Genomic DNA, 26,356 nt, shown 5'->3' with positions numbered 1-26,356 from the left:
TTCCCATAAAGTCACATGATTTAAAATTTTTTCTTTATTCCACAAGTATTACTACCCTAAGAATTTGTGCGATTCCCCAATAACCTTCCACTACTTTTTTCCATTTTTCCTTCACTTGAGTTGAAGTGGTACCTACAATTAAAACCAAAAAATAAAAATGTAATTAAAAAATCCTTGACTAAAACAGACATGCATACACAAACCCACATACATATTTGGTACAATAATAAATCACCTTATCTGACCATACATTACAGCACATTTTCCCAACTGAATAGGTTACAGGCATACCACCATAATGATCTCAGCCTTCAATACAACTTTGTTTGTGCCATGACATAAAACATGCTAGGAAGCACTACTACAAAATAATCCAGAAATAGGGTCTAAAGGTATAGTTTAAGTGAATAAAGTTCTGAGGAAAATAGTATGTCAAAAGGCCTCTAGAAAAATCCTATATAGTAAAAGACTAATATTGCAAATTGACCAAATGGTGGACCGACGTTCCATGGGGAGTGGCCCTAAGCCATCAGTCGGACGTCCCCTAAGGGCTCCCAGACTGCGAGAGGGCAGAGGCCAAGCTGATGGGAACCACCATGAGTGCACAAATTTCGTGTACTGGACCTTTAGTGTGTGTATGTGTGTATATGTGTGTGTGTGTGTGTGTGTGTGTGTGTGTGTGTGTGTGTATATATCCCTAAATGACCATTACGACTGGACAACCAGAATGACCAGAATGAATGATCAACCAGTTGTTATGATGCACACTGACCACCAGGGGGCAGATGCTCAACGCAGGAGCTGCTTCCTGATGGTCAGTGCACTCCCACAGCCAACCTCTCATGGCTGATCAGCAGCATGGGCATCCGTTCCTTCTGCACCTGGCCTGGCGACCATCCCCTCCTCTCACAACCCCGCCAGGGCCTTCGGGCCCCGGGCTAGGATGGGGAGCTGGGGATGGGTGGCAGCAGATGCAGCACCTTTCCCAGCAGGGCTGAAGGCCAGCTCCCTCCTTGGGGCTGGCAGCCAACCTCCTGCACCCCATCCTCCCCCGCAGCTGGCAGGCCCCGATTGGCTTACGGTCCCTCTGCCTGTTCCTCCTCCCAGCTGGCAGGCCCCAATCAGCCCGGCTCTGATTGGCCCTGATCTCCAGCCAGGCCTAGGGACCCCAGCCGTGCATGAATTCATGCCCAGCCGCCCAGGGCTGCCCGATGTTCAGGTAACCAGGGCCAGCCAAGGCTTGTGCTGCTGGCAGTGGCAGCAGCAGAGGTGTGATGGGGGCGTCACCTTCCCCTCATCGCCGGGTTGCCTTCCACCCCTGAGGGCGCCGGTCAAGGGCATGTGCCTTGGTGAGAGGGGGCAGGCCGGGCTGAGGGGCCTCCGTCCAGTGTATGAATTTTCATGCACTGGGCCTCTAGTCATATATAAAGCCACAAATAAAACCTCAATGAATTCCAAAGAATAGAAATAATACAGATTAATCTAGCTATAATGTAATAATACTAGTAAAAATTATTAATAAAATTTAAAAAATAAAAATACTCTTCACATCTGGAATTTTTTTAAAAGCCTATGTTGGATCCCCTGGCCAGAGTCCCTCAGTTGGTTGGAGCATCATGCTGTGCACCGAAAAGCTGCCAGTTTAACTCCAAGTTAAGGCACATACCTGGGTTACAGGTTGGATTTCCAATTGAGGTGGGTTCAGAAGGCAACTTATTGATGTTTCTCTGTCTCTCTCTTCCCTCCTTTCCTTCTTCCCTCCCTCCCTCTCTCCTCTATCCTCTCTCTAAGCATGTCCTCAGGTGAAGATCTCCTTTTTTAAACTATTGGATCAAAAGGAAAATACAAAAATAGAATAGAATTTCTTTAAAAGAACAAATTAAATTTAAAAACATGTCAGAATATGTGAAATAAAGCTAGCGTAATCATCAGAAGAAAACTTATAGCATTAAATAATTACATCAATAAAATTATCAAATACAAAAAAGCTAGAAAAGAATAAAGTAAATCATTAAAGATAAATGCAGTAATGAATGTCTTAGAAAACAGAAGATTAATGGAAAAAGTAAATTTTAAAAATCAACAAAATAGACAAACCACCAACTAATCTAAATCAAAGGAAGGAAAATGAGTGAAATCACAAATACCTAACATCAAAACTGACAAGGGGGATGAGGAGATTATAAGGCTATAATTGCATAACTATACTCTGATAGGAAAGTCTAAAAGAGAGCATTATCACAGAAGAACTAGAGAAAAGTTATAAGGCACTCTCACACAAAGAAAAAGCATAGGCCCAGGTGATTTCATGGGGTAATTCTAACCTTTAAATATCAGCTAAGCCCTGGCAGGTGTTGCTCAGTGATTAGAGCACATGTGTCAAACACAAGGTCCGCGGGCCAAATCCAGCCCGCCAGGCCTTGCAATGTGGCCCGCACCGCGCTGTCATCACTGCACTCCGCTGTCAGTTTATGACATTGTCAGTTTATGACTGTTCAGTAAACCATTCGGCCCGCGATTTAGGCTGGATTTTAGATTTTGGCCCCTTCTCTGATTGAGTTCGACACCCCTAGATTAGAGTGTCAGCCCACACACAGAAGGGCCTTGGCTTTGATTCCCAGTCAAGAACACATACCTGGGCCGGGACCGGTTTGGCTCAATGGATAGAGCGTCGGCTTGGGGACTGAAGAGTCCCGGGTTCGATTCCGGTCAAGGGCATGTACCTTGGTTGCGGGCATATCCCCAGTAGGGGGTGTGCAAGAGGCAGCTGATCGATGACTCTCTCTCATCGATGTTTCTAACTCTCTATCTTTCTCCCTTCCTCTCTGTACAAAATCAATAAAATGTATTTTAAAAAAAGACCACATACCTGGGTTTTGGGATCGTTTCCCACCCCCTGGGTGGGGCATGTGAGGGAGGCAATCAATCCCTGTGTCTGCTTCACATGGATGCTTCTCTCACTCTCCCCTTCCTTCCCCCCTTTCACTATCTCTGCAAAGCAATGGGAAAAATAGACTCTGGAGAGGATTAACAAAAGAAATAAAAATACAAATCAATAATACAGTGCTAATAATAGTATTCCCAGGGTAGTAAAAGAGAACTTCCGTTTCCTTTCATGAAACGAGCATAACATTTATTTGAAGACCTGAAAAAGACTGCACCAAAAAAGAAAACTACAAACCAATCTCACTTACATCAACGCAAAAAAAAAAAATATTTAAAAGCAAATTCCCTATCAGAGTCCAACAGCACACTAAAAAAGCAATTCATCATTACCCAGTGGGATTTATCCTATGAATACAGAAACAATTCAATAATAGGAAATGCATTAATAAACTCAATCACAGAAGGTAAAAAAGAAAAAATGCATGACCATCTCCAGAGATGCAGAAAATACATCTGAAAAAAAATTCAGAAGTCTTTCATGTTAAAATGGGTATTAGTAGATATTTCCTCAGCAAAACAAAATATAAATACCTCAGCCCAAATGCCAACGTTCTCTTTAATGAGGAAACATTAACGGCTTTCCTGCTAAAGTCAGGAAAAAGATAAAGATGCTGCCATCTCAACTATTGTGTTGCAATTAATTTATGAAGTTAGATTAGACAAAGCAATCTACAGTTTAAGAAGTGGAAAGGAAGAAATAAAGTTATTTCTAAATACAGATTATACAATTACATATCTGGAGACCCATAGGAATCAATGGGAAAAAATTACTACAGATAAGAAAATTTAATAAAGTACAATAAAAGGCTAAAAAAAATTAAACAAATATAATCAACATGCATACATATAAGCAAAAAAAAAAAACAATTAGAAGACATAATGTAAGAAAAGATCCAATTAAAAATAACAACAAAAAATACACAAAATCTTATGAAATTCTAAAATTTATTTGTGGAAAATTAACTCTCCTGAAAGACAAAACATGCTCTTAGATATGAAGACTCTGCATCATGAAGAGGTCTGTTCCCCCAAATTATTTATAAATCTAATTCAATACAATAAAATATTATGTGAATTTGTCTAGAGCAAGACAAATTTATTAAGTTCATTTGGAAGAACAAAGAAGGTCATCAAGAAACCACTGACAAAAAGATAAGCAATGGGGTGAGGGTAACCCTGCTAGATATAGGGCATAATACAATAAAGCGTCTATAATTAAAAAAGCATGATATAGCATGCAAATAGACACATAGACAATGAACAGAATAGAAAAACCAGAGATAGACCCACTGCATATGAAAATTTAATAAACGATAATTATAGCATTTCAAATCAATATGAAAGTAATCTACTTTTTAATGTGTTAGGATAGCTGGCTTGCCTTATTTAAAAATAAATAAAAAATAAAAATAACACTGGAGCCATACTCCAGGAAAATTCAAAAAGGTACAAAAATATAAAAGTAAAAAAATAAATAAAACCATGCAAGTACCAAAAGAAAATGTGGGTAGGTTCCCCTATAACCTGGTTTGTATATGGAAGACTTTCCTAAGACTCGAAATCCAGAAGCAAAAAGGGAGAAGACTGATGAATTTTATTTTGATAAAAATGAAAACCTTTTGCATGGCCAAAAAAAGGGGGGAGGGGTGTAAGCATCATAAGATAAAGTAAAAAAAAAAAAAAAAAAAGTTTGCAACAAGAAAAATTGTGAAAATCTTTCTAGGTTATCTGTGCCTTTCATTATCTTTAGACTATTTTACAACTCTATAAATTATAGAAAACTGATGTATTCTTTTCTATAAAAATACATTTTGGCCTGTGGAATAAAATTGATTATTACCCTAGGGATACTGATGTGCCTATTACAAATCTATTTCAGCATTCCCAAATGTTTACAGTTTTTTGCCATTACCTTTGAAAGAGTTATAACATCTTACAGGTTACCTCGTTAATTAATAAGTTAAATAAAATCTTTGGCATGCAATAATTTTTTATTAGTATAAGGGTCATGATTTTATCTTTTTTGAAAATTATCTTTTAATCGTTTTGAAGGTTTCCCTAAGATGCCCAGCAGATTCACCTGACAGAGCCAGGAAACTGCGTTGCTAGAGAACTGGACCTCACCGACTACTTAAGCTTAGGAACTTGGCTCCCAGAGGTAACACCCAAGTGGCAATACACATTTAACTTTACTGACTCTCTGTTTCTGAGGGTTTTCCCCCCACCCCCTCTACAGACTGTATGTTTTGGCTTGGTTTCTAAGAATGTACTTTTATGGTTTGACCATTTATTTAATGATCCCTCTACATCAGGGGTGGGGAAACCTTTTTTCTGCCAAGGGCCATTTTAAATACGACATCATTCGTGGGCCATACAAAATTATCAACTTAAAAACTAGCCTGCTCTATTTGGTCAAACATTTAATTAACTCATCCTCAATGCCTTGGCAGCGCCAGACCGAATGGTTTCTTGGGCCTTCCATGGCCTGAGGGCCAGATGTTCCCTACCCCTGCTCGATGTGGATGACAGAGATCTCTGGGATAAAAGATAAAAGACACTTCGGTTTGTTAATCTTTTTCGTTTGTCTTTTTGTCTATCTTGAGATCAAATCAGTTAAGAATTTCATAACCACCAAGAACAGGTCTTTGATATCTGAACAAATTAGGTTATTATTACTTTTTTTAATCTTTACAACTCATGTCTCTTGACCTGTGGGTGAAATGAAAGGAACAAAGCTATAATGTTCTATATCAGTAACTCAGAAAGCCTTTTACCTCTTATTGTGTGTGACAAATCAAATAACATCTCCAGAGGGTATTAGTAATTTAGATTTTAAAGTCTCTTAGTTAAAAGAATTGTTCTAACTAGCTTATTGGTTTAAAAAAAAAAAAAAGTACACATATGATTGGCCAGAGGTCAATTCCTGGTCAGGGCACTTGTCTGGGTTACCGGATCCATCCCAGTGTGGGGCATACAGGAGGCAGCCAGTTAATGATTTTCTTTCATCACTAATGTTTCTATCTCTCTCTCTCTACTTTCCTCTCCGAAATATATATATAATTTTTTTTAGAGGCCTGGTGCACAAAATTTGTGCATGGGAAGAGGGGCAGGTGTCCTTCAACCTGCCCTGCACACTCTACAATCTGGGACCTCTTGGGGAAAGTCCAAGTGCCAGTTTAGGCCCAATCCCGCTGGCTCCTAACCTCTAGACTGCCTGCCTGCGTGCCTGACTGATTACCCCTGCCAGTCTGATCACCCCCATCCACTCTCCTGTAGGCCTAATTGACGCCTAACTGCTCCCCTGATCGCCCACAACTGCCCTCCCCTGTCAGCCTGATCGCCCACAACTGCCCTCCCCTGTCAGTCTGATCGCCCACAACTGCCCTCCCCTGCTGTGACACACCTCCTCCGCCTGGACCCACCTCCTCCCTGTGCGGCAGCGGAGACTGAGGCAGCTGAGATGCTGGGACCAGCCTCCTCTGCACCGCACAGAGCCTCGGGACCCCCAGGCCTCACAGCGGGGAGCAGCCGCTGGGCCCCGCCTCTGCTGTGTGGGCAGCCATCTTGTGGCGACGTCACCAAGCGAGGGTGCCACAGAAGGGTGCCGCGTGAGGGCATCACCGAGGGCATGACGCCACCTAGGCTTTTATTACATAGGATTTTAAGTATGCGTATAAATGGAATATTTATAAAATTCCAAGAAAATTGATCTTCTAATACCTTAAATATGGTAGACTTTTAAAAATATATATATATTCTTCTTACAGGAATTAATTCAGAAATATTTTTTAAATCCAACTTCACATAACTAATGATGATTAGAAATGTAAATTTGTGTTCTACTAAGTTGAATCATTAGTCCGACAAACTTTTTATTTGAACAGGTATTGAAGACAATTTCCAAGATTTTTAGGTAACTTAAAACCTTGACATTAAAGTAATAGATAATCTTAGAAGGCTGATTACTAAGCATAATTAAGTTTATATACTTTGGCTTCATATTTTCATACTAGAGGCGTGATGCACAAAATTCATTCAAAGGGCTCGGCCCCTGCCGCTGCAGCTTTGTCCAGAACGTCATCCAGAAGGAGGTTCAGAAGGACATCAGTCTAATTAGCATTTTACACTTTTATTACTATAGATACCACAGAGAAGCTACAGCTTGGGATATGGCTTTTTTGTTTATTTTTTAGTTTTTCTCTCATTTTTTTAATTAAGGTATTATATGTGTACATACCTTACCAATCCCCACCCTACCCCAACTCCCATACATGCCCTCCCTTCCCAGAGTTTTTCGTCTATTGGTTACGATTATATGCATGCATACAAGTCCTTCAGTTGATCTCTTATCTCCCCCATATCTCCCTACTCTCCCGCTGTGATTTGACAGTCTTAGATATGTTAATGAGAGAGTTCCTATTTGTCACTTTAAGAACATGTAAATGGGATATTCGTGTTTATACCGTGTTTCCCCGAAAATAAGACATCCTCTGAAAATAAGACCTACTTACAGGTTTCCTTCTGAGTGAAATATAAGGCATCCCCCAAAAATAAGGCCCCCCCTAGGCTAAACATGAGAGATTTAGTCCACTGGTTCTGAAAGAAATGAAGTCACAAGAAATTCACCAGGAAATTCAGGAATTGGATTATTATGATGATGATTCCAGAAGATGATGACATGATTGTCATTGAATAAGTGAGTAAATTCTTGATACTGTAGGATTCAGTTTGTCTGGTTTGTATTGACAACTACCGTACTACCGTACCATATAAAGGTAATAAATTTCCTTTATTTTCATTTAACAATAAATGTGTACCGTATTCTTCTTCACGGAAAAATAAGGCATCCCCTGAAAATAAGACCTAGCGCAACTTTGGGAGCAAAAATTAATATAAGACACTGTCTTATTTTCGGGGAAACAGGGTAGAAAGTTGTATTATGCGTCTCATGAGTTTTGCTAGTCTGACAAAATGTTTGTGTACAACAGACATTTCTCAGTGTCTCAATGTGAATATAAATTAGTTACTTTGGTTAAAAGTTTAAATCATTACCAGTGGTTAAAATTTTACTAGGAAAAATAGTGACAAAGACAATTGTGTGCTTTTGTTTTTCAAGGAAAAAGAGTAGTTCTGTCCTAAAATGGTCATGCTCAATTTTTTAAATCTCTTTTACACTCTCAAAACTTAAGAATTCCTAAAAGCTTTTTGTTCATGTGGATTATAACTATCAATATTTACATTAAAAACTAAAACAGATTTTTTTTAATTAATTCATTCATTTGAAAGCATTATTTGAAAATACTTGCCATCTCACAGATCCCTAAGAAAAAGCCAGTGATATAAAGCAAACTGTTTATTTCAGAATATGAAAGAACACAATAAAGGACAAAATGTGGAAAATGAATTGTATTTGCCTTGGTTTACAATACTAGAGTCATTTCAATAGCTCCAGAAAAAGGATCTAACAAAATTCAACACTCTTTCCTAATAAAAATACTCAACAAACTTGAAGAGAAGGGAACTTCCTCAACCAGATAAGTAGCATCTATGAAATTCCCACCAGTATGAGTGCCAGTTGTTCCACATTCCAGCCAAACAGTCCAATATCAGGGTAGTTTAATGTTGTATTTTTTATTTGCATTTTTCTAACAACTACTGATGTTAAGCATTTTTTCATATGCTTATTTGCCCTCTGTGTACCTTTTATTGTGACATATCTGTTCAAATCAATTTCCTATTTTTAATAAGACTTTCTTATGCCTTACAGACTTCTCTTATACACTCTGGACTCCATTTTTTTAAATCAGATATGTGATTTGCAAACATTTTTCTCGCCATTTGTGACTTGTCTTTTCATTTTCTTAGGAGTCTCTTTGAAAAATATATTCTCGATTTTGATGAAATCCAATTTATTAATTTTTCTTTTATGTATTATACTTTTGGAGTAGTATCTAAGAAATCTTTGCCCAACCCAGATTTTCTCCTATGGTTTCTAAGAGTTTTATAGTATTGCATTTTATATTTGAAATGTATTTTGATTTAATTTTTAAATATGGTGCAAAGTTCATTCTTTTTTATATGGATAGCCAATTATTCCACCACCATTATTTTTTTAAAAATATATCTTTTTCTAATTAATTACCTTTGCATCTTTGACAAAAATTAACTGACCGGCCCTAGCCAGTTTGACTCAGTTGATATAGTATTCGCTTGCGGACTGAAGAATCCCAGGTTCAATTATATACCTTGGTTGCAAACTCCTCCCCGGCCCAGGCTCTAGTCAGGGCACGTGCTGGAGGCAACAAATTGATGTATTTCTCTCGCCTTGATTTCTCTCTGTCTTTCCCTTTCTCTCCCACTCTTTCTAAAAATCAACAGAAAAAAGCCCTAACTGGTTTGGCTCAGTGGATAGAGCATCAGTCTTCAGACTGAAAGTTCCCAGATTCGATTCCGGTCAAGGGCATGTGCCTTGGTTGCTGGCACATCCCCGGTGGGAAGCATGCAGGAGGCAGCTGATCAGTGTTTCTCTCTCATGGAAGTTTCTAGCTCCCTGTCCCTCTCCCTTCCTCTCTGTAAAAAAAAAATCAATAAAATATATGTTTAATAAAATAAAAATAAAAATCAATAGAAAAAATATCCTCAGATGAGGATTTTTTTAAAAAAATTAACTTATCAATTGTATGAGTCTATTTATGGAGTCTCTATTCAGTTTCTACTTGTCTATCTTGATGTTAGTACTATATACTGCCTTGATTACTCTAGCTTTATAGTAAGTCTTTAAACCAGGCGGTACGTGTCTTCCAACTCTGTTAGGGTTTTGTTTTTCCATGTTACTTAGGCTATTCTAGATCCTTCACATTTCCCTGTGAACTTTTGAATCAGCTTGTCAATCTGTATACACACATACAAAAAAAATTCTCCTGGGGTTTTTATTGCAATTTCCTTGAATCTAAAGACCAATTTGGAGAAAACTGACATCTTAATATTGAGTCTTCTGATCCATGAATATAGCATATGTGTGCATTTATGTATTTAGGTCCTCTTTACTGTCTGCCAGCAACGTTTTAGTTTTCATGTACAAGTCTTTCACATCTTTTGTCATATTTACCTTATAAGTATTTCATATTGTATCAATTTTGAATTTTAATTTCATTGTTCCTTACTAGCATATAGAAACACAGCTGGTTTTTGCACATTAATATTGTATCCTACATCCTTGCTAAGTTAACTTACCAACTTTGTGCTTTTCTAGATTGTATATGATTTTCTCTATAAATGATCACATTGTTTAATCCACTTTTTGTCTTATTGTAGTGGCAATGACCTTCAGCACAGTGCTGAATGGAAGTGGTGCGAATGAACATCCAGTCCTCCATCATTAAGAACAATGTTAGTTATAAGTTTTTCATAGATGCCCTTTTTCAGGCTGAGAATTTCCAACCCTAGTTTCCAATAGGTTTTATCAGAAATGAATGTGAGATTTCTAGATGCTTTCTCTGCTTCTACAAATTTTCTTTTTTAGCTTTGATATGGTGAATTACATTGGTTTTTCAAATGTTAAGCCAACATGCTTTCTTGAAATAAATCCCATTTAATCACAATATATTATTCTTTCTATATACTGCTGGATTTTGTTTGGAGTATTTTCATCTGTGTTTATATTGGCCTATAGTTTCCTTTTCTAGAACTGTCTCTCTTTAGTTTTGGTATCAGGTTAATGTTGACCTCAAGATGAATTGAGAAATAGTCCCTCCTCTTCATTTTTCTGGGAGTATTTTAATAGAATTGGTATCAATTTTTCCTTAAATGTTATAAAATTCACCAGTAAAGCCATTTGGGCCCATATGGCTTTTGGGAAAAGTTTTATACAGCAAATTCAACTTATTTCATTGATATAGGTCTATTTGGTTATTTATTCTTAAGTGAGCTTTGTTTTTTAAATGTTTTTATTGACTTGCAGAGAGAGAGGAAGAGAGAGGGAGAAAGAAACAGAAACACCGATGTGATAGAATATCGGTCGGTTGCCTCTCATACACACCCTGACTAGGGAGTGAACCCACAACCTGGACAATATGTCCTGAGTGGGAATCAAACTGGGATATGCTCAACCAACTGAGCCACACCAGCCGGGGCTTAGGTGAACTTTGATGGTTTGCATCCATCAAGGAATTTCTTCCAAGTTATCAAATGTAGTTGTTCATAATATTCCTTTATTATCTTTTTTAATATCTGTAGAATCTGTAGTGATGTAACCTCTCTCATTCCTGACATTCCTAATGGGAAATTGTAATTCTTGATCTTCAACATTGTCTTCCCTAAAGTTTCATCATTTTTACTGATCTCAAATATCCAGGTTTTGGTTTCAATGATTTTCTCAAATGTTTTTTTCTATTTCCTGTTTCACTGATTTCCACTCTAATGTTTATCATCTCCTTTCTTTGTTTTTTTGTTTGTTTGTTTGTTTTTTGTTTTTTTCGGGGGGAGATTTCATTTGCTCTTCTTTTTCTAGGACAGCTGTTTAGTGCTTAAATTTCTCTCTATTGCTTTAGTTGTATCACACAAATATGTTTCATTTTCATTTTATTCAATTCAAAATACTTTCTAATTTCTCTACTGATTTCTTCTTTCACCCATGGGTTATTTAGACTGTTATTCAGTGTCCAAATATTTGAGGATTTTCCAGAGTTTTCTATGATTGACTTCTAATTTTAATCCCATTGTGGTCAAATAATCATATTATATGCAAGGCACTGTGAAGAGTTATACATGCTTCGCATTTAATCATCTGGATTTCCCACAAAGCCAGGGCTGTTAAAAAAAAAAAAAAATGAATAGAAAAAAAAGGTCAGGCTAAAAAAAAGTCTGCCACAGAGAAAAATAAGAACAACATAAGCCAACAGGCCAGATAGAAGATAACTGGGAAATAACAACAAAAATTAATCTTAATGCTGAAATATTTATGAATGAATTGATGTTTAGGATTTGCTGCAAAATAAGCCAGAGTAAGGGAGAATGGATAGGGGAAAGTTAAAAGGAGATTGGCCACAAACCTGGCTGGTGTGGCTCAGTGATTGTGCCTTAACCCAGGAACCGAGAGGTCGCTGGTTGGATCCCTAGTCATGGTACATGCCCAGGTGGCAGGCTCGATCCCAGTGGGAGCCATGCAGGAGGCAGCCGATCGTGACTTCCTCTCATTGATGTTTCTATCTCCTTATCTCTCACTAAAAATCAATAAAAAATATATGTTAAAAAACAAGAGACTGGCCACTTGGATTGAAGCAAGATGATGGGTTCATGGTGCTTCATTACACTGTTTTACTTTTAAAACATTTCAATTTTACTATAATAAAAGATTTGTCAAAATTCAATATTAGTACTTCACTCAGAAAAACCTAGGAGAAAACAGTAGTAGCTTAAATGCTGCTCAAGAAAAAGAACTGGTAGCAGTGGCTTCTATGTGTGAGGAGAGCGCTTATAAATGAGAGATGACAAGTGTATAAATAGAATAAGTCTGAGTCACTGGAGTCAGTCAAAGAAAAGAGCGCAGGCTTCAACAAAGTGAGCAGGTGGCACAACTGTCCAGCAAAACAGAACAGAGTAACATATAAATATAAATATTCTATCTGTGACACAAAAGTTTCTCAATATATTTCAAATTTTTCTTCTCATTTCATTTCTTTTTTCTTTTTTTTTCACAGATACTGCCTAGCACATTTCCCCACAAGGAAGTATCTCCTTCCTAACCAGAACTGTTTTTAAAAATGGACTGCTCTGATAACCATACCCCATAATGCATTCTTTCAGTTTCACCAGGCAATAAAGAAAACAAAGCTTCCTTTTAATTTACGGTTTCTCCTTTCATGACCAAATGCAGCTTGATGAAAAAGAATGGAGTTGGGAAATTAAGAAAATGCACGAAGCATGCTTATCCTATCACAGGAAAAAACATCCTGAGGACAACATGTACCGGGTGCCTTGCCATAGATGCTCGGTGCTGGGGATACAGCAGGGAATAAACAAGTCCTGGATGTCCTGGCCTTTCTGGGCACCTCAACCTCCACCCCTACCCAGGCTACGAATAAGGAACCTGAGGTCCAGAAAGGTGAAAGGATTCTTGCCCTGTGACTGCACACTTTGTGACAGCATTAGGGCAAAACCCAAGTCTCCGGACTCTCTCTCTCGGGGCAAGGAGGTGGACTGGCACTGTGACTTGAGCTGCTGTCACCTTACAGTCACATCCACGGGCCCACAAACCATAGGTCCGCTACTCCGTGTCTAGGCAGCGCATCCTGCAGAAAACGATCCTGTGAAAGCACCATCGGCCCTCGGTTCCCTCGGTGGACCCTCATTCCGCTGTCATCGCTACAAAGGATGAATGAAGCCTTCTATTTAAAAGGCACTCATTCTTGAAGAGAGTGTCTCAGCTCATCGAATACATCAGTATGCGGCTAGTATTCTACTACTAGGGCAGCAGGTAGTCAGTCTGGGATATCCCCTACCCGGTACTGTTTTTAATGCATTTTTTAATTAAATATGTGTACATATCTTACCATTGTTCCCCCCCACTAACATATATGCCCCCTCCCCCCCGGTACTATTTCTAAAAGGCATCCTTTTGTAAGGTAAACGGAAAAATGTCATGCAAATTTAATGGGACTTCCGTAAATAAGTAAAAGGCTTGGCCGGGTGAGCCCAGGGTCACAGCGGCGCGCTCCTGAGCACCAGCTCCTGCTGTCCAGCCCCCGCGCCCTCCTCGCCCCCTGCGGGCCGAGGGTGCCGGCGTCCCCGCTCCATCTCCGTTCTCCCACGCCCGCCGCAGGGTGCCCGCCGCAGAGTGCCGGCCAGGGTGCCCGCCAGGGTGCCGGCCAGGATGCCCGCCGCAGGGTGCCGGCCAGGGTGCCCACCGGCGCGCATCCGTCACGCCCGCCGGCCGAGCTTCACCTTCGCTCCCCGCCCGCAGCCGCCGGGCAGGCCCGCGCCCGGGAGGCAAACGCAGGACGGACACCGCGGCTCGCAGGGTCCGAGGCGCCGCGGCGGCCACACCCACCGGCGGCGCGGGCACGGCTCCCGGCCCCGGCCCCGGCCCCGGCCCGCCGCGCCTACAGGTGCAGCCGCCGCCAGCGGCCCCGCCCCGGCCGGCCGGGGTCCCGGGCCGCCGCCTCCGCGCGCGCGCACCACCTGTCAGGCTCTCCGCCCCGCTCCTGAGGAGGAGGCCGGGGAGGGGACGCCGTTCGGGGGCCCGCGCGGGGAGGAGAGCTTTTACCGGAGCGTGGGCCCCACGCAGGCGGTGTCGGTGCTCTCGATCTCCTGCAGGATCCGCTCGTGCTCCGGGACGTTGCCTATGCCCTCGCCGCTGTCCGCCATCTTGGCTGGAAGCTGGGGAACCGGCGCGGCGCGCCCCCGGGCGGGCGGGCGGCGGCGGCGGGAGCTCGCGACGCGCGGCCCCGAGCGCAAGGGGCGGGGCGGGCGGGCGCGGGAGCGCGCATGCGCGCCGCCCAGCGTGGGATCCGCGCGCAGGCACGTTCCCAAGGCCAAGGTGCTGCGTGGAGGCGGCGAGGATGCTAGGCGACGGGTCCCCTCCTGCTCAGCCCCGCCACGTGCCCCAAATGCGGTCTGTGCCTTTTTTTAAAAAAATATATATTTTATTGATTTTTCACAGAGAGGAAGGAAGAGGAATAGAGAGCTAGAAACATCGGTGAGAGAGAAACATCTACCAGCTGCCTCCTGCACACCCCACACCGGGGATGTGCCTGCAACCAAGGCACATGCCCTTGACGGGAATTGAACCCAGGACCCTTTAGTCCGCAGGCCGATGCTCTATCCACTGAGCCAAACCGGTTTCAGCGGTCTGTGCCTTTAACATAGTGAATGTATATCCTTGTTCTCTGTGTGCCAGGCCCTCTGCTGCTGCAGATAACCACCCTCCACCTGCAGTAAAAGCTATGGAAAAGTTCAACCAGGAGACCTGATGATGGAAAGTCAGAAAAATAAAAAATATGCACTCATTGAAAAAGCAAAATTGTGTTCGGACATGTTCATTCATTTTAAGAAGGAGCCAGGAAAATCCCAGCAGAGACCAGGACGACTGCTCCGGGTGGATGGACGTCCCTGCCCACAGGAAAGTTCGCAGAGGCCGCTCAACTTGGAAGTAAACGAGAAGCGCCAGAAAAATGAGGTGGCGCCAAAACCGGTTTGGCTCAGTGAATAGAGCGTCGGTCTGCGGACTGAAAGGTCCCAGGTTAGATTCCGGTCAAGGGCATGTACATTGGTTGCGGGCACATCCCCGGTAGGGGGTGTGCAAGAGGCAGCTGGTCAATGTTTCTCATCGACGTTTCTAGCTCTCTATCTCTCTCCCTTTCTCTCTGTAAAAAATCAATTTTATATATATATATATATATATATATATATATATATATATATATATATATAGAAAAGAAAAATTAGGTGACAAAGAACGGTGACACTAAGGTAGCAAAGATGCAAGAGAGGCCCAGGGGTAATGCTTGATTTCATGTGAAAGGCCTTCAATCCGAGTGCCCCCAGGTCGCTAGAGCTGGGATGAGGACGGTGGACGTCTTTGAGAGGAGAGGTCATCAGAGACAGGAGAAAGGAGAGGCGGGGTGGCTTGCACGAAGGTACTGGTGTCGAAGAGTCCTGTTTAAGGACGTTTATGGGACGCTGAGTGACTATCGCAGAGACTGGGGAAGCTTAATCAGGAAGAGTGCAAACCTAGCCCTGAAGGACAACTGTTTCTGGCCTCCATTAATCCAGGGCTCTGGACTTCCCTTTGAGTCAACGAAGCCCCTTACTCTCCAGCTGTGTAACTCACCCCCATCAGTGAGCTTTTCCTAGAAGCCTATCTCATCCTCCTCCCGACAAGAATCCTGGGAGGTGGTACACGGGTATTGCTTAAAACCTGTTAACCGGGGAGTTCCCTTTTTAATTATGCAACGTATAACGGGCGCACACTCTTTCACTAGGATGTGTCAGTATGTCACGCCCGGTGGATGTAATTTCATATTATTTTTTTTTTTATTTATACTTCATTAAAATAAATATCTATTTTTTTCGTTTATTTATATATAAAGCACAACGGAAAATACAAAATTACAAACAAATAGAAAAGAATACCGACCCAAAAAATGGAAATATCGCATTAAGAAATGATACATTTTACAAACAATTATAAAGATTACAAAAATATGTACCGTCCCTCTCAGGGCGCAACATATATTTCCAGGACGTATTCATACATCCTACCCGTTCCCGATATTGTTTACGTTTGACGTATTTGTAAGTCCTGCTCGGTTAACAGGTTAACAGTTAAAAGCATGAGCTCTGAAGACAGGCGTCCTGGTTGTATTTCCTTGCACCTTCACCTCACTTCACAGCGGGGTCACCTTGGGCCAAGAACCTGATCTCTTCACATTTCAGTCTCCCCGTTGGTAAATGACCCTAGATTCAAGTTAGCACGTTCATTCATTCCGCCAACAGCTGTTTTAATAGTTTGCACTGGTTTTCATTGGTTCCTTTTCATACATTTGGGGATTTTATTTGTTTTTGTACACTGGCCCCCAGGGAACCAAAATACCACCGACTCAGTGTAGGCTAGGAAGACTGCTCGTTGTACCAGAAACCCCATCACACGCCTGTTTCCATGGTCTGGATGGCACAGGAGAATTCAGATAATCTCTGAGAAATCCCACTTTTTTTTTTTTTTTTTTTTTTTTAGCTGCAAGAATGTGCAGACACAAACAGAAATCTCTTCCCAAGCTCACCAACAGTCACACCATGGTAAGGTCCTTAATTTCAGAGAGACTTTTTTTTTTTTAATTTTGAAATTCCCTATAGTTCCTCATAGAGTTCTGCACATAGCGAAGAGAATGCTGGAAGGGTTTTGAAAGCAGACAATCCTGGAGCTCTGAAGCCACTGGAAAGAGGTCAGGATGGGTTGGAAAGGAGAATCCAAATAGGCCTGAGTTAAGGCAAAAGTTTGACTACCCTGTAATTGGTAACCATTAGGAAGCAGGACAATATCAAGTTGAAAAAGTTGATTTCCTCAAACTTGCTCTTTACACATTGACATTAAATACAATATCATATCATGTGGCTGTATTCAAGTTACCTTAATAGAAATCCGTAGCACTAACAGAAGATATTGCTTCACATTCCCTGATGCCCACTTTTATAAAGAGAGTCAATGCAAGAAACAACATTGAAAGACTTTTGTCGGAAGATACCAACTTCATCCATTCCTCGGCTCATTTAAAATTTTACCGTTGGCTCGAGCCAAATCCCTCTATGCCAGTGTTTTGACCCTTGCTGCTACTGACTTTTTATTTAGTAAACACCAAATTTTTTTCTTGGCTGATCGCCTTTCCAATTACTGGGGCACCATTACCTGGTGTTAGCATATCTGAATTGCAGGTTCAGCTCTTGAGAGAGCAAAATAAACTTTTTGAAAATTGAAACTGAAACCCAAGAAATGAAGACAAATGTTGTACCTTGCTATAAAGAGAATAGAAAGAAAGCCAGTTGCCTCTGCAGGAAATGGCAGGCTATAACCAGCTAAGTCGATGTGCATGGCCAAAGTTCACTGCTCTGAAGAGGAAAGCAAGGTGGGAAGAACGGGGCATGTGGCACGGGGCAGCTTACTTGGCACCTGTCTCCTGGCGGGGGCATTCCTTTCCTGAGCACTCATTGTCCAGACCACTCCCCTTCTCTTCACCAGTCCTGCCACCATCTATCCAGCTCCAGGTGCCCCGGTCGTGGGGAGCCAGCCTGGCTCATGCACTCCTCACTCCTAGCCGGTTTCAACACCTGCCCACAGAGATTGCCTCACCATAAGCAGCAGTATTTTCCCTGCAATTCAAGAAGGGAGGAAGTCCCTATACCACTTCTCCTTCTGAAGCAGCTTTTGCTGGTTCCCTTTGTGACTTCTGACAGTTTCATTAGCACCTGAAGATTTTTGCTAAGATTAAGGTTGAATATCTTAAATAACTATGTAAATTTTAACCATGGACATAAATATACAAATGTGTCCCCCTCCCCCAAAAAAACAACCTGTTTTAAAGTGATACATTTCTAAAGGCTTGGAAATTAAGAATTTCAGCTATAGGCCAAAATAAAAGCCATACTAGCTATTTATTTGAGCACTATTTGCTAAGCCTTCAAACCTTTATATTATCTAATTTTGTCTTCGCTAATTGAATTGGTAATTAAGTTAGTACTGGTTTTACTAAGATCTAATTTTCAATCCTGTAGTGTTGTTACTTTTACTATCTCTAATTCCATCTGAATTAACCGAGACTTACAAAAATTAAGTCACTTGTCCAAAGCCACACAGCAGCAAGTTGGAGAAGATGGACCTATTAGCCAATTCCTGTTTTTCTCTAGTTAAAAAGGCAGCCAATGCCCAGGACCAAACCAGAGAGGGTCGGACCTGCATTACCACCATCTGTCCACCATCCAGAACTGAACTATCATTGCTCACATGTACACATAAGGAACTGTTTGACACTGAAAGTGGATCTCAAAAGAACTGTTGGCCCAGAAAGAAACTCACTACAGACTGATTCATTTGCCTTTCAGCATAACCATTATGGCTTGTCTCATCTTCTGTTCTTATAAGTGTATTTCTAGTAGGACATGATCTCACTCATCTAGAGGAAATGATGAACAACATAGACTGATGAACAAGAAAAGACCCAGAGACAAGAAGGCATGGATTAGACTGTCGGACCTCAGAGGTAGTGTAGGGATAAAGGGGAGAGATCAACCAAAGGACTTCTGTGCATACATATGAGCCTAACCAGTGTTCAAGGACAACAGGGGGGAGGGGACATGCAGGGCTAGGGGTGGGGGATGAGAATGGGGGGATGAGGACAAATATGTGATACCTTGATTAAGAAATTTTAAAAAAGAATTTCAAAAAAAAATAAAAACAAAAATAAATAATAAAAGAATAAAACAAAAATTCTGCAGCACACCAAATAAATAAGTAAAATAAAATAAAAGTCAGCCAAGAAGAATGTTCCGAAGTTGTTTTCCCCGAGGGATAGATGACTTAATCAGTCTGGTCTGAGGAGGTTGGACAGCAGTAGGGCACACACGGGCAGATTGCACCTGCATGCTGAGTTCTTTTTCAGGCAGTGGACACTGACTTCCGGAGATCCACCCCAGAGCTCTCCTCGGGCCTCTGGCAGAGGAAAGACACACCGGGAAGACTGGCGGGGAAGGAGCTGCATTCTGTGTCCAGCATGAAACTAGCCAGTGAATTAAAGCTTTCACCTGTCAATTAACTCTTAGTCATGAAGCCGCTTGTCTTCAGACTAATAACCAACCTTGGGAAAGCCCTTTCCTGAGGAGGAGGAAGCTGGAGAAGGCAGCTGCCCTGGTCTGGCGTTTAACTACTGGGGCTGGGATTCCAACTCATCTTTTACTAGATGTTGGGCCTTTGGAGAGTTACTTAACTCGTTTCTCAAATATGAATTAGGGACAATCATAGTTCTCGGTTCACCAAGCTGTAGTGATTAGAGGAGGTAATATATGTGTAATGTTTAGCCCAGAGCTCAATCATTGAAGACTAGGATTCTGGGGAATTTATGATTAAACCAGGAAGCCCAGAACTTAACTTCCTCTTGATAAAATAAAAATAAAACCAACACATAAATGTTCTTTTTTTTTTTTTTTAATCATTAACAAAATATCCTAACTTTGTGTCAGGGTTTTCTGAACTTGAACCTCATTTTTTTTTTCTGCATGCTCAACTGGTAGAAATTGCCTGAAATTTGTTTTCTATTGTGGAGGAGGAACTGGGTCCATGTCTTTGGTTCCTGATCCACTTTAGTGAACCTCCCAGATCTTGCTTCTAAGTCAAGCACCTCTTTGTTGTCCTTGGAGGTAGTGCTTGTCTTTGAGGCACATGTGGTGGTAAATAAATCCCCGGTCTGTCTCCACATCCAGACACAAAAACAGTGTCTGTATTGTCTACTGCCCAGCCCAGCTAATAGCTGCTAAGTGAATGATCTACAAGCAGATACTTCTGACGTTAAGCTTAATGTTGCAAATGCATGTTTCAGGAGGTAAGGTGCAACTCCACAGAAAGGTTCCCTTTCCCATTCCTGGAAACCCTGTAGCTGACTTCCTGATCTTCAGCTCTTCAAGACTGCTAATATCACTCAGGTGTTTCCTCAATGATTTCAGGGTCCTCGTTATATAATTGTAAAACTGTGCCAAAATGTAAAGCACAGGCAGTCTTTATACGTGGACACTGATAAGCTAACGCTAATAACCAACCTTGGGAAAGCCCTTTCCTGCAGAAGGCTGCTGCCTTGGTCTGGCATTTAACTGCTGGGGTTGGAATCCCAACTCATCTTTTACTAGATGTTGGGCCTTTGAAGAGTTACTTAACTCGTGGAAGCCTACGTTTCTTCAAATATGAATTAGGGACAATAATAGTTCACCAAGCTGTGTAGTGATTCAAGGAGGTAATGGCCTTTTAGCCACTCTCTGGGGATGTCTTGACAGCAGCACTCCTCAGCTTCTGCCTTGTTGATGCAGTGACACCAAGTGGCCACACTCTGCAAGTGCAGGAGAGTATCAGCAGAGTCCAGGGCGCAGGCCTGGGAGGACTCCTGCCCGTAAAACTACGTCCAGGAATCTGTTGTCCCATAAAGATCAGGATCCCACGGTGGAGAACAATAAGAGGAAATTTGAAATTGAAGCCAAATAAATTCAGTTTTTCTTAAATATGAGCCAGCCTCAGAGAAGTTCAAATATAATTAGCCCTGGATCTGTTTATTCAACAACTATTTCCTTGAATCATTGCTTTGTGGCAGGCTCTGTGCTAAGCTCAGACAGGGCTGGCTCATCTCTGTGAGACCTACGCAGTTGCACTTGGCTTAATGCTGTGAGTGCTTGTTTACATCAATATTCTAAAGTACATATTTATTAAAGTATACTGGAATATATTTCCTAGATGTAAATTAGGCATAAAAACAAGAAGCTAATATTTATTAAGCATTTAGTAGACAGGCACTGTACTAAGCATTTCATATACATTAACCATTTGAGATAAATTTTATTATAACTCCCATTTCAGAGTTTCAGAAACTAAGGACCAAGTCAAACAACTTAATAAAATCTAGGCCTTTGATTTTAACCAATATACTTACTAAAATATGATTTAATGGAAATCTTACATGTTTGAAGATATAAAGAGCAAGAGTGTTTTAGAACATCTACAGTTCAATTTGACCAGTCATATTTTTTAGTATGTCATCTTAAAATTTTATTGTGTATACAGTTTAGGTTGTGAGTTGCTTTTTTTCTCTTTTAAATAAATGTTTTCTGGCATTTCCTAAAGGTATGTTATCTTCAGTCCTGAAAACATTCAAGTCAAAGAAATAACAATATCCTGTTTGCCCTTAAACTGGTAAAAACTTCATGGTCAGCTTTTGGAAAAGTGCCCGAGAGAGTCTGTGAATACAAGTGTAAAACAATCATGTTATCATAAAACAATTACAAAAATGTCTTCTGGTACGTCATCTCCACAATTCCCTTTTCCTCCTATTTTCCCCACCATCTGCAGGGCTTTCTTTGGATACGTCCCCTTTCTCTGCCTCCTACCAACTTCACACGCCCTTCAGTGTGTCCATGATTTGCTTATCTTGGGCCCCGCTAGAGCAACAAGACACACACTGCAACTTTTGAGCCCAAACTGGTTTAGATATGCTGTAGTTTTGGAACATGCTGTCACTAAGAAGCTAACGATACCCCTGCAGGACCCCAAGAGGCATAATGGCTACATCCAGTTTGGAGTCTGGATTCATTGGAGAGCAGGTCAAATGGGTGAGTCCTGGCAGCAGGAAGTTCCAGGGTAAATCTGATAAATATTATGAACACTGCCGCTGCCTTATCCTAATACCATAGCTGTCGTGACTGATTTACTAGAATCCCTCTCAGCATGGGATTCAGACAACCACTACCGATGCATTGGAACGGATGTGCTAGGTGAGACATATTGACCATCCTTACTCAGAGAAGGTGGTAATGTTAAATGAAACTGGTACTAACAGTTTTCTTTTCTGTGGTTCCAATCGGCCAGGAAGCTTACCAGGGACAGCCCCGGAAAGGGAGGGCCTGATAAGGAGCTGAATGTATCCAGGCCAAACGGAGGAACTGGAGTGAAAAGTTAGAAAACCTAAAGAAAATGAGACAATCCAATGGAAATTAGCATACCGTGGTAACTCTGTGGAAACAGTGATGCCCAGGGCAAAAGGATTAGGGCAGCTAAACTAACTCCAGACCTCACCTGCTAGTGAGTTTCAGCCTGCCAACAATCTGACAGCCAGAAGATGTTGAATGACCAAAGCAAAGCCAGGCTAGTACAATGCAAGCACTAGTAGTCGGCCTTTCTTTATATTTCTCCCTTTTAAATTCATTCACAATCTGCATGGCTAATATCCAGTTCCACTGTCCACCCTGGAATGTTAATCCTCAATCCAATTGCTATAGCTGCCTATGATGTAGGGTATTTAATGGGTATTATATTAGCATCACAAATAAACCATGGAAAATTCCTGGTGCCTCAGCTCACCCCTAAAGCTATCCTTGAAACATAATATTGTGGGCAGTGGTCCCATTTCAACCATAGAATGAAAACAAACACAGGACTTCAGCATCATCTGATTCTTCACTTTTCCACCAAAACAAAAAGAAGGCCAAAGGGGCTTTCCCTGAGAATGTTTGCCTCCAGAGACCCACTGGGGGAGTCAGGCAGGAGACAGGCTGGGAGAAGCTTACTCGGGAGTAGCCAAGTGTGAAGAATTCGGGGGAATGCAGCCTGGCAGGGCGAAGAGACTGTGGGCCATTGACTATCCCTGACAACATGGCTCCTGGTCTCAGCAACCCCCTCACGACTCCTCAGGTGGAGGAGACCCATCTCCCAGGTGGTCTGTGCAAGTGAGTGTACCAGAAAGGCGTGCACACTCCAACAGGCTGCTGGGCCATCCTGACATGACATTGGTAGGAGCCGTGAGTCACTGAGCTCTCTGAGCTTCCCTTGTTAGAAGAGCAGACCCCACCTGACCCTCATCTGAACACTGATCTTGAGCAGGGCACCTCAGATTTCCTGCCTGAAAAACAAGGGGTGCAGGAAGAGGAAATCAATGGACTTTAGGGTTTTACAATAGGAAATGTCTGGTGAAGCAGTGCCTTTCTTCTGTGACACAGAAAAGCAAATAGAACTGTTGGGTGTTCTCTCAACCTCAATTCCAAGGTGCAGGGCTTTCCCTGAGACAGTTTCTCTCCCGTATTCCCAGACCCATCCTCTCAGTGTCCGAACCCCTCCCTCACCGTCCATTCCAGGGCCTCGTGACAGGGCCAGCCAATCTCCCTCCAGCCAAACCCTTTCTCCAACCTCTCTGCCAGGCACAGTGGGTGCTTCTGCGGAGGATACGAAGATCTAAGACCCAGGTGCTGCCCTCAGGAATCTCTTCTCTGATAATGGTTATAATACAAAATCACACACACACACACACACACACACACACACACACACACGCTGTCATGTGAGTCAAAATGCCCTGGATTCTTTGGGGCTTCAAAGGATAGAATGTTCCCATCAGGTGCGGGAATCAGGAGAGGCTTCCTAGAAGAAAGACATTTGAGCTGTGCCTTGCAAAATGAGCTGGATTTTGGCAGGCAGGAGGAAGAGCGAAGAGTAATAAAGGAAGGGAACCAGTGAGCACCTGGAGGAAGAAAATCTCAGAGTGTATGTCAACCAGGAAACACTCCGGTTTGGCCAAAATGGAAGGCCTGTCTTTATTTTCCAACCCTCCTATTTGGCCACATGAGCTCGTGTGTTCCATAAGACTAGGGGAACAGAATAGTTGACATTGAACTGCTGATGCCCTGCATTGGTGTGCGTAGAAAGTCACTGAAAGCCAACCTAAGAAGTCTTCATCTAATTAATAATTTTAGCAACAGTTTCGGAAAACCAATTTTGGCTAACAGTGTCCCTGAAGAAGCTTGTCTATCCTCCAATGTTTTCACAGTAGGCTTTTGGAGAAGCATGCTCCACTCATTTTATAACCTAAATACGAAGCTAACCGGGGCCCCCAGGTCCACTGGTGGTGGTGACAGGGCAGCACTTGGGGAAAATATGCGAGCTGTCTCCACCCTTGAGGGTGATGCTGGGACAGCGCTGAGACTGCAGATCTACACTGATTTTTCTTTCTAGGAAAACCAGGTAACGATTGGGGATATTTGCCCTAAGAACAGAGGGTAGAGCAGATCCAAGAACCTTCTAGGAAGTCAGGTCCAATGTCAGAGGAAGACTGGCTGATGGTTCCAGGAATGGAAGAAGTCTGTAGATACTGGCCAGAGTGTGAGACCAGGGGAGAGATGAAGAGGGTCAGGGGTTGAGGCCAAGGCTCTGAAGCAGCCATGGCAGCAGAGGCCAAAGTAACTAACATATGCCAGGCTCCCTTCACCCCCTGCTCTTGTTTCTCTTTAGATCTCTGACCTAGCCATCAGGCAAATGCACATGTTGTAGAAGGTGCATTTTTAGTATAAAGTATGTTCCATGTGGGGGGAAAAAATTGAGTTTCCCATTAGTAAAAAGCTCTGCTTTCTTCTACTATTGAATCAGGATATTAAAATTACTTGCCCTTCTCCCCATCATGCTCCAAAAAAAATTGAAGGTATAAAGAATAGTTTATAATGAAGTTATAAAGATTTTGCAACTGACCTACATATTGATAATCCAAGAAACAATCAATAGATAGCAAAACTTCCCATGCCTACAACACTACCCAAGGCCTTCGGAAGAGATTCAAAATATACTTAATGCAAAATCAAATTTGAATACTTGATAGAAAAATATTCAGATTTAAACTGTAGTGAATTTCAAAGCACCTGGCCCTGGGACCTTTCTGAGAATGAAGAGACAACATTCTCTCCCCCCACACCCCCCATGCCCCACAAAAAAAATCTTTTCACTTAATCTACAAATATTAGTCAACAAATATTTATTGACTGTCACTATCACATTCAGTGATTGCCATCCCATTCCCACGCTGATTGTCAGATATATGCAGACAGTTGGGAAGAATTAAATGTTAAAAGGTGCCCTTCTAGCACGAAGAAACATTGTCTGTTATTTCAATCCTGTTCTTGAACTCTGCAAATTAATCCCCATATTACCAAAGAAGCTATTTTTAAGTCTTAAGTGTAAATTAAAAAATACATATCTGTGAGGTCACCAGATATTTGATCAGAAACAATACAAATAAATAGCCTGCATTTTTTTTTTTTTTTTCTACAACTCACATGCACCAAACATAAATTGGTTTCATTGATGGGCCCAATTTTTTTTCCATCCTTTTCACTAAGAAATATTTTAGAGAAAACAATGGCAACTTCATATAAATGAGATGGAATATCTATTTGGAGATGGCATGAGGCCCTTTTTGATCACTTGAAAGTCACTTAAATTTTTTTAACTTGTTGTGATGAATCAGGAAACAAATATAATGCCAAAAAAAATGGATTACTTATTTATTATAATTTCTCTAAGGTTAAGGAAACTTTGAGATTAGGTGTACACAGAATTGTAACTACTTCTTAAAACTATTTTTTATTCTGTTATAGAGAAAAGTGTAAAAAGAAGTGAATAAAACTATCTTATTGCCACTAAGGAAGAAACAATAGATTATAGAGGAGCCCTACCTTAAAGTAGCTTCAATGGGTAGCTCAAAGGACTGAATCTCAGCCAGGACATTCTCGTAGGTTTGATCTGAGTCTTCTTCCAACATTGCTCCACATGCCCCTGATTTTCCAGTTGCAGACATCAGATTCCAAGTGCAATACAGCTGTAATTTATAAAAGAAAGGTAGTTTTCCTTATAATTATTGTAAGGGTTCTCTGTTCAGCCAGAGTAGCCGCAAAACTGAGCTCACTGTCTGACTTCATGCTATCAAAATCCCTGCTTCCAAGAATGTTGCACAGCTGTTGCTGTCCTGTCTCTACTTATAACATTTTACTTATTATTAACCTTGACACAGTTCAGAGAGTTCCTGCCCGATGCTTGCTATAATTACTCACTTGTTTTTCAAAGATAGTAACTACACACTTGGTAGGAATTAAAACCATTACACTATAAAGTTATTAAATGCAGTGGACTTGTTAAGGAACATATTTTAATACTAGAGGCCCAGTGCATGAAATTTGTGCACTGGGGTCACTCATCCTGGCCTGCACCTTCTCACAGTCCGGGAGCCCTCGGGGAGCCTAAGCCATCAGTCGGACATCCTTAGCGCTGACACTGCTGCAGAGGTGGAAGAGGCTCCCAAAACCACTGCTGTGCTTGCCAACCATGAGGCCGGCTTCTGGTTGAGCAGTGCCC

The 26,356-nt window shown here is 41.6% G+C and overlaps 1 protein-coding gene across 2 annotated transcripts in view; it reads right to left on the bottom strand.

Annotated features, from left to right (window-relative positions):
* EXOC6 (exocyst complex component 6) overlaps positions 1–25,953 on the bottom strand; it is a 112,935-nt gene extending 86,982 nt beyond the window's left edge. The window contains exon 1 of one of the 2 annotated variants that reach the window (XM_084904317.1): positions 25,681–25,953. In XM_084904317.1, the coding sequence (XP_084760443.1) occupies positions 25,681–25,802 (122 nt within the window). In that variant the 5' untranslated portion in view covers positions 25,803–25,953. Of the gene's footprint in view, positions 1–14,209; positions 14,387–25,680 lie in introns of those variants that run through there. The other variant, XM_084904316.1, reaches the window with a different exon arrangement.
* Between the last annotated feature and the right edge of the window lie 403 nt (positions 25,954–26,356).

This window comes from Pipistrellus hanaki (assembly GCF_964339955.1).
Source record: "Pipistrellus hanaki genome assembly, chromosome: 14".
NCBI classification, from domain to species: domain Eukaryota; kingdom Metazoa; phylum Chordata; class Mammalia; order Chiroptera; family Vespertilionidae; genus Pipistrellus; species Pipistrellus hanaki.
Note: the sequence above shows the minus strand (reverse complement) of the source record. Positions and strands in the feature narration are given on the sequence as shown.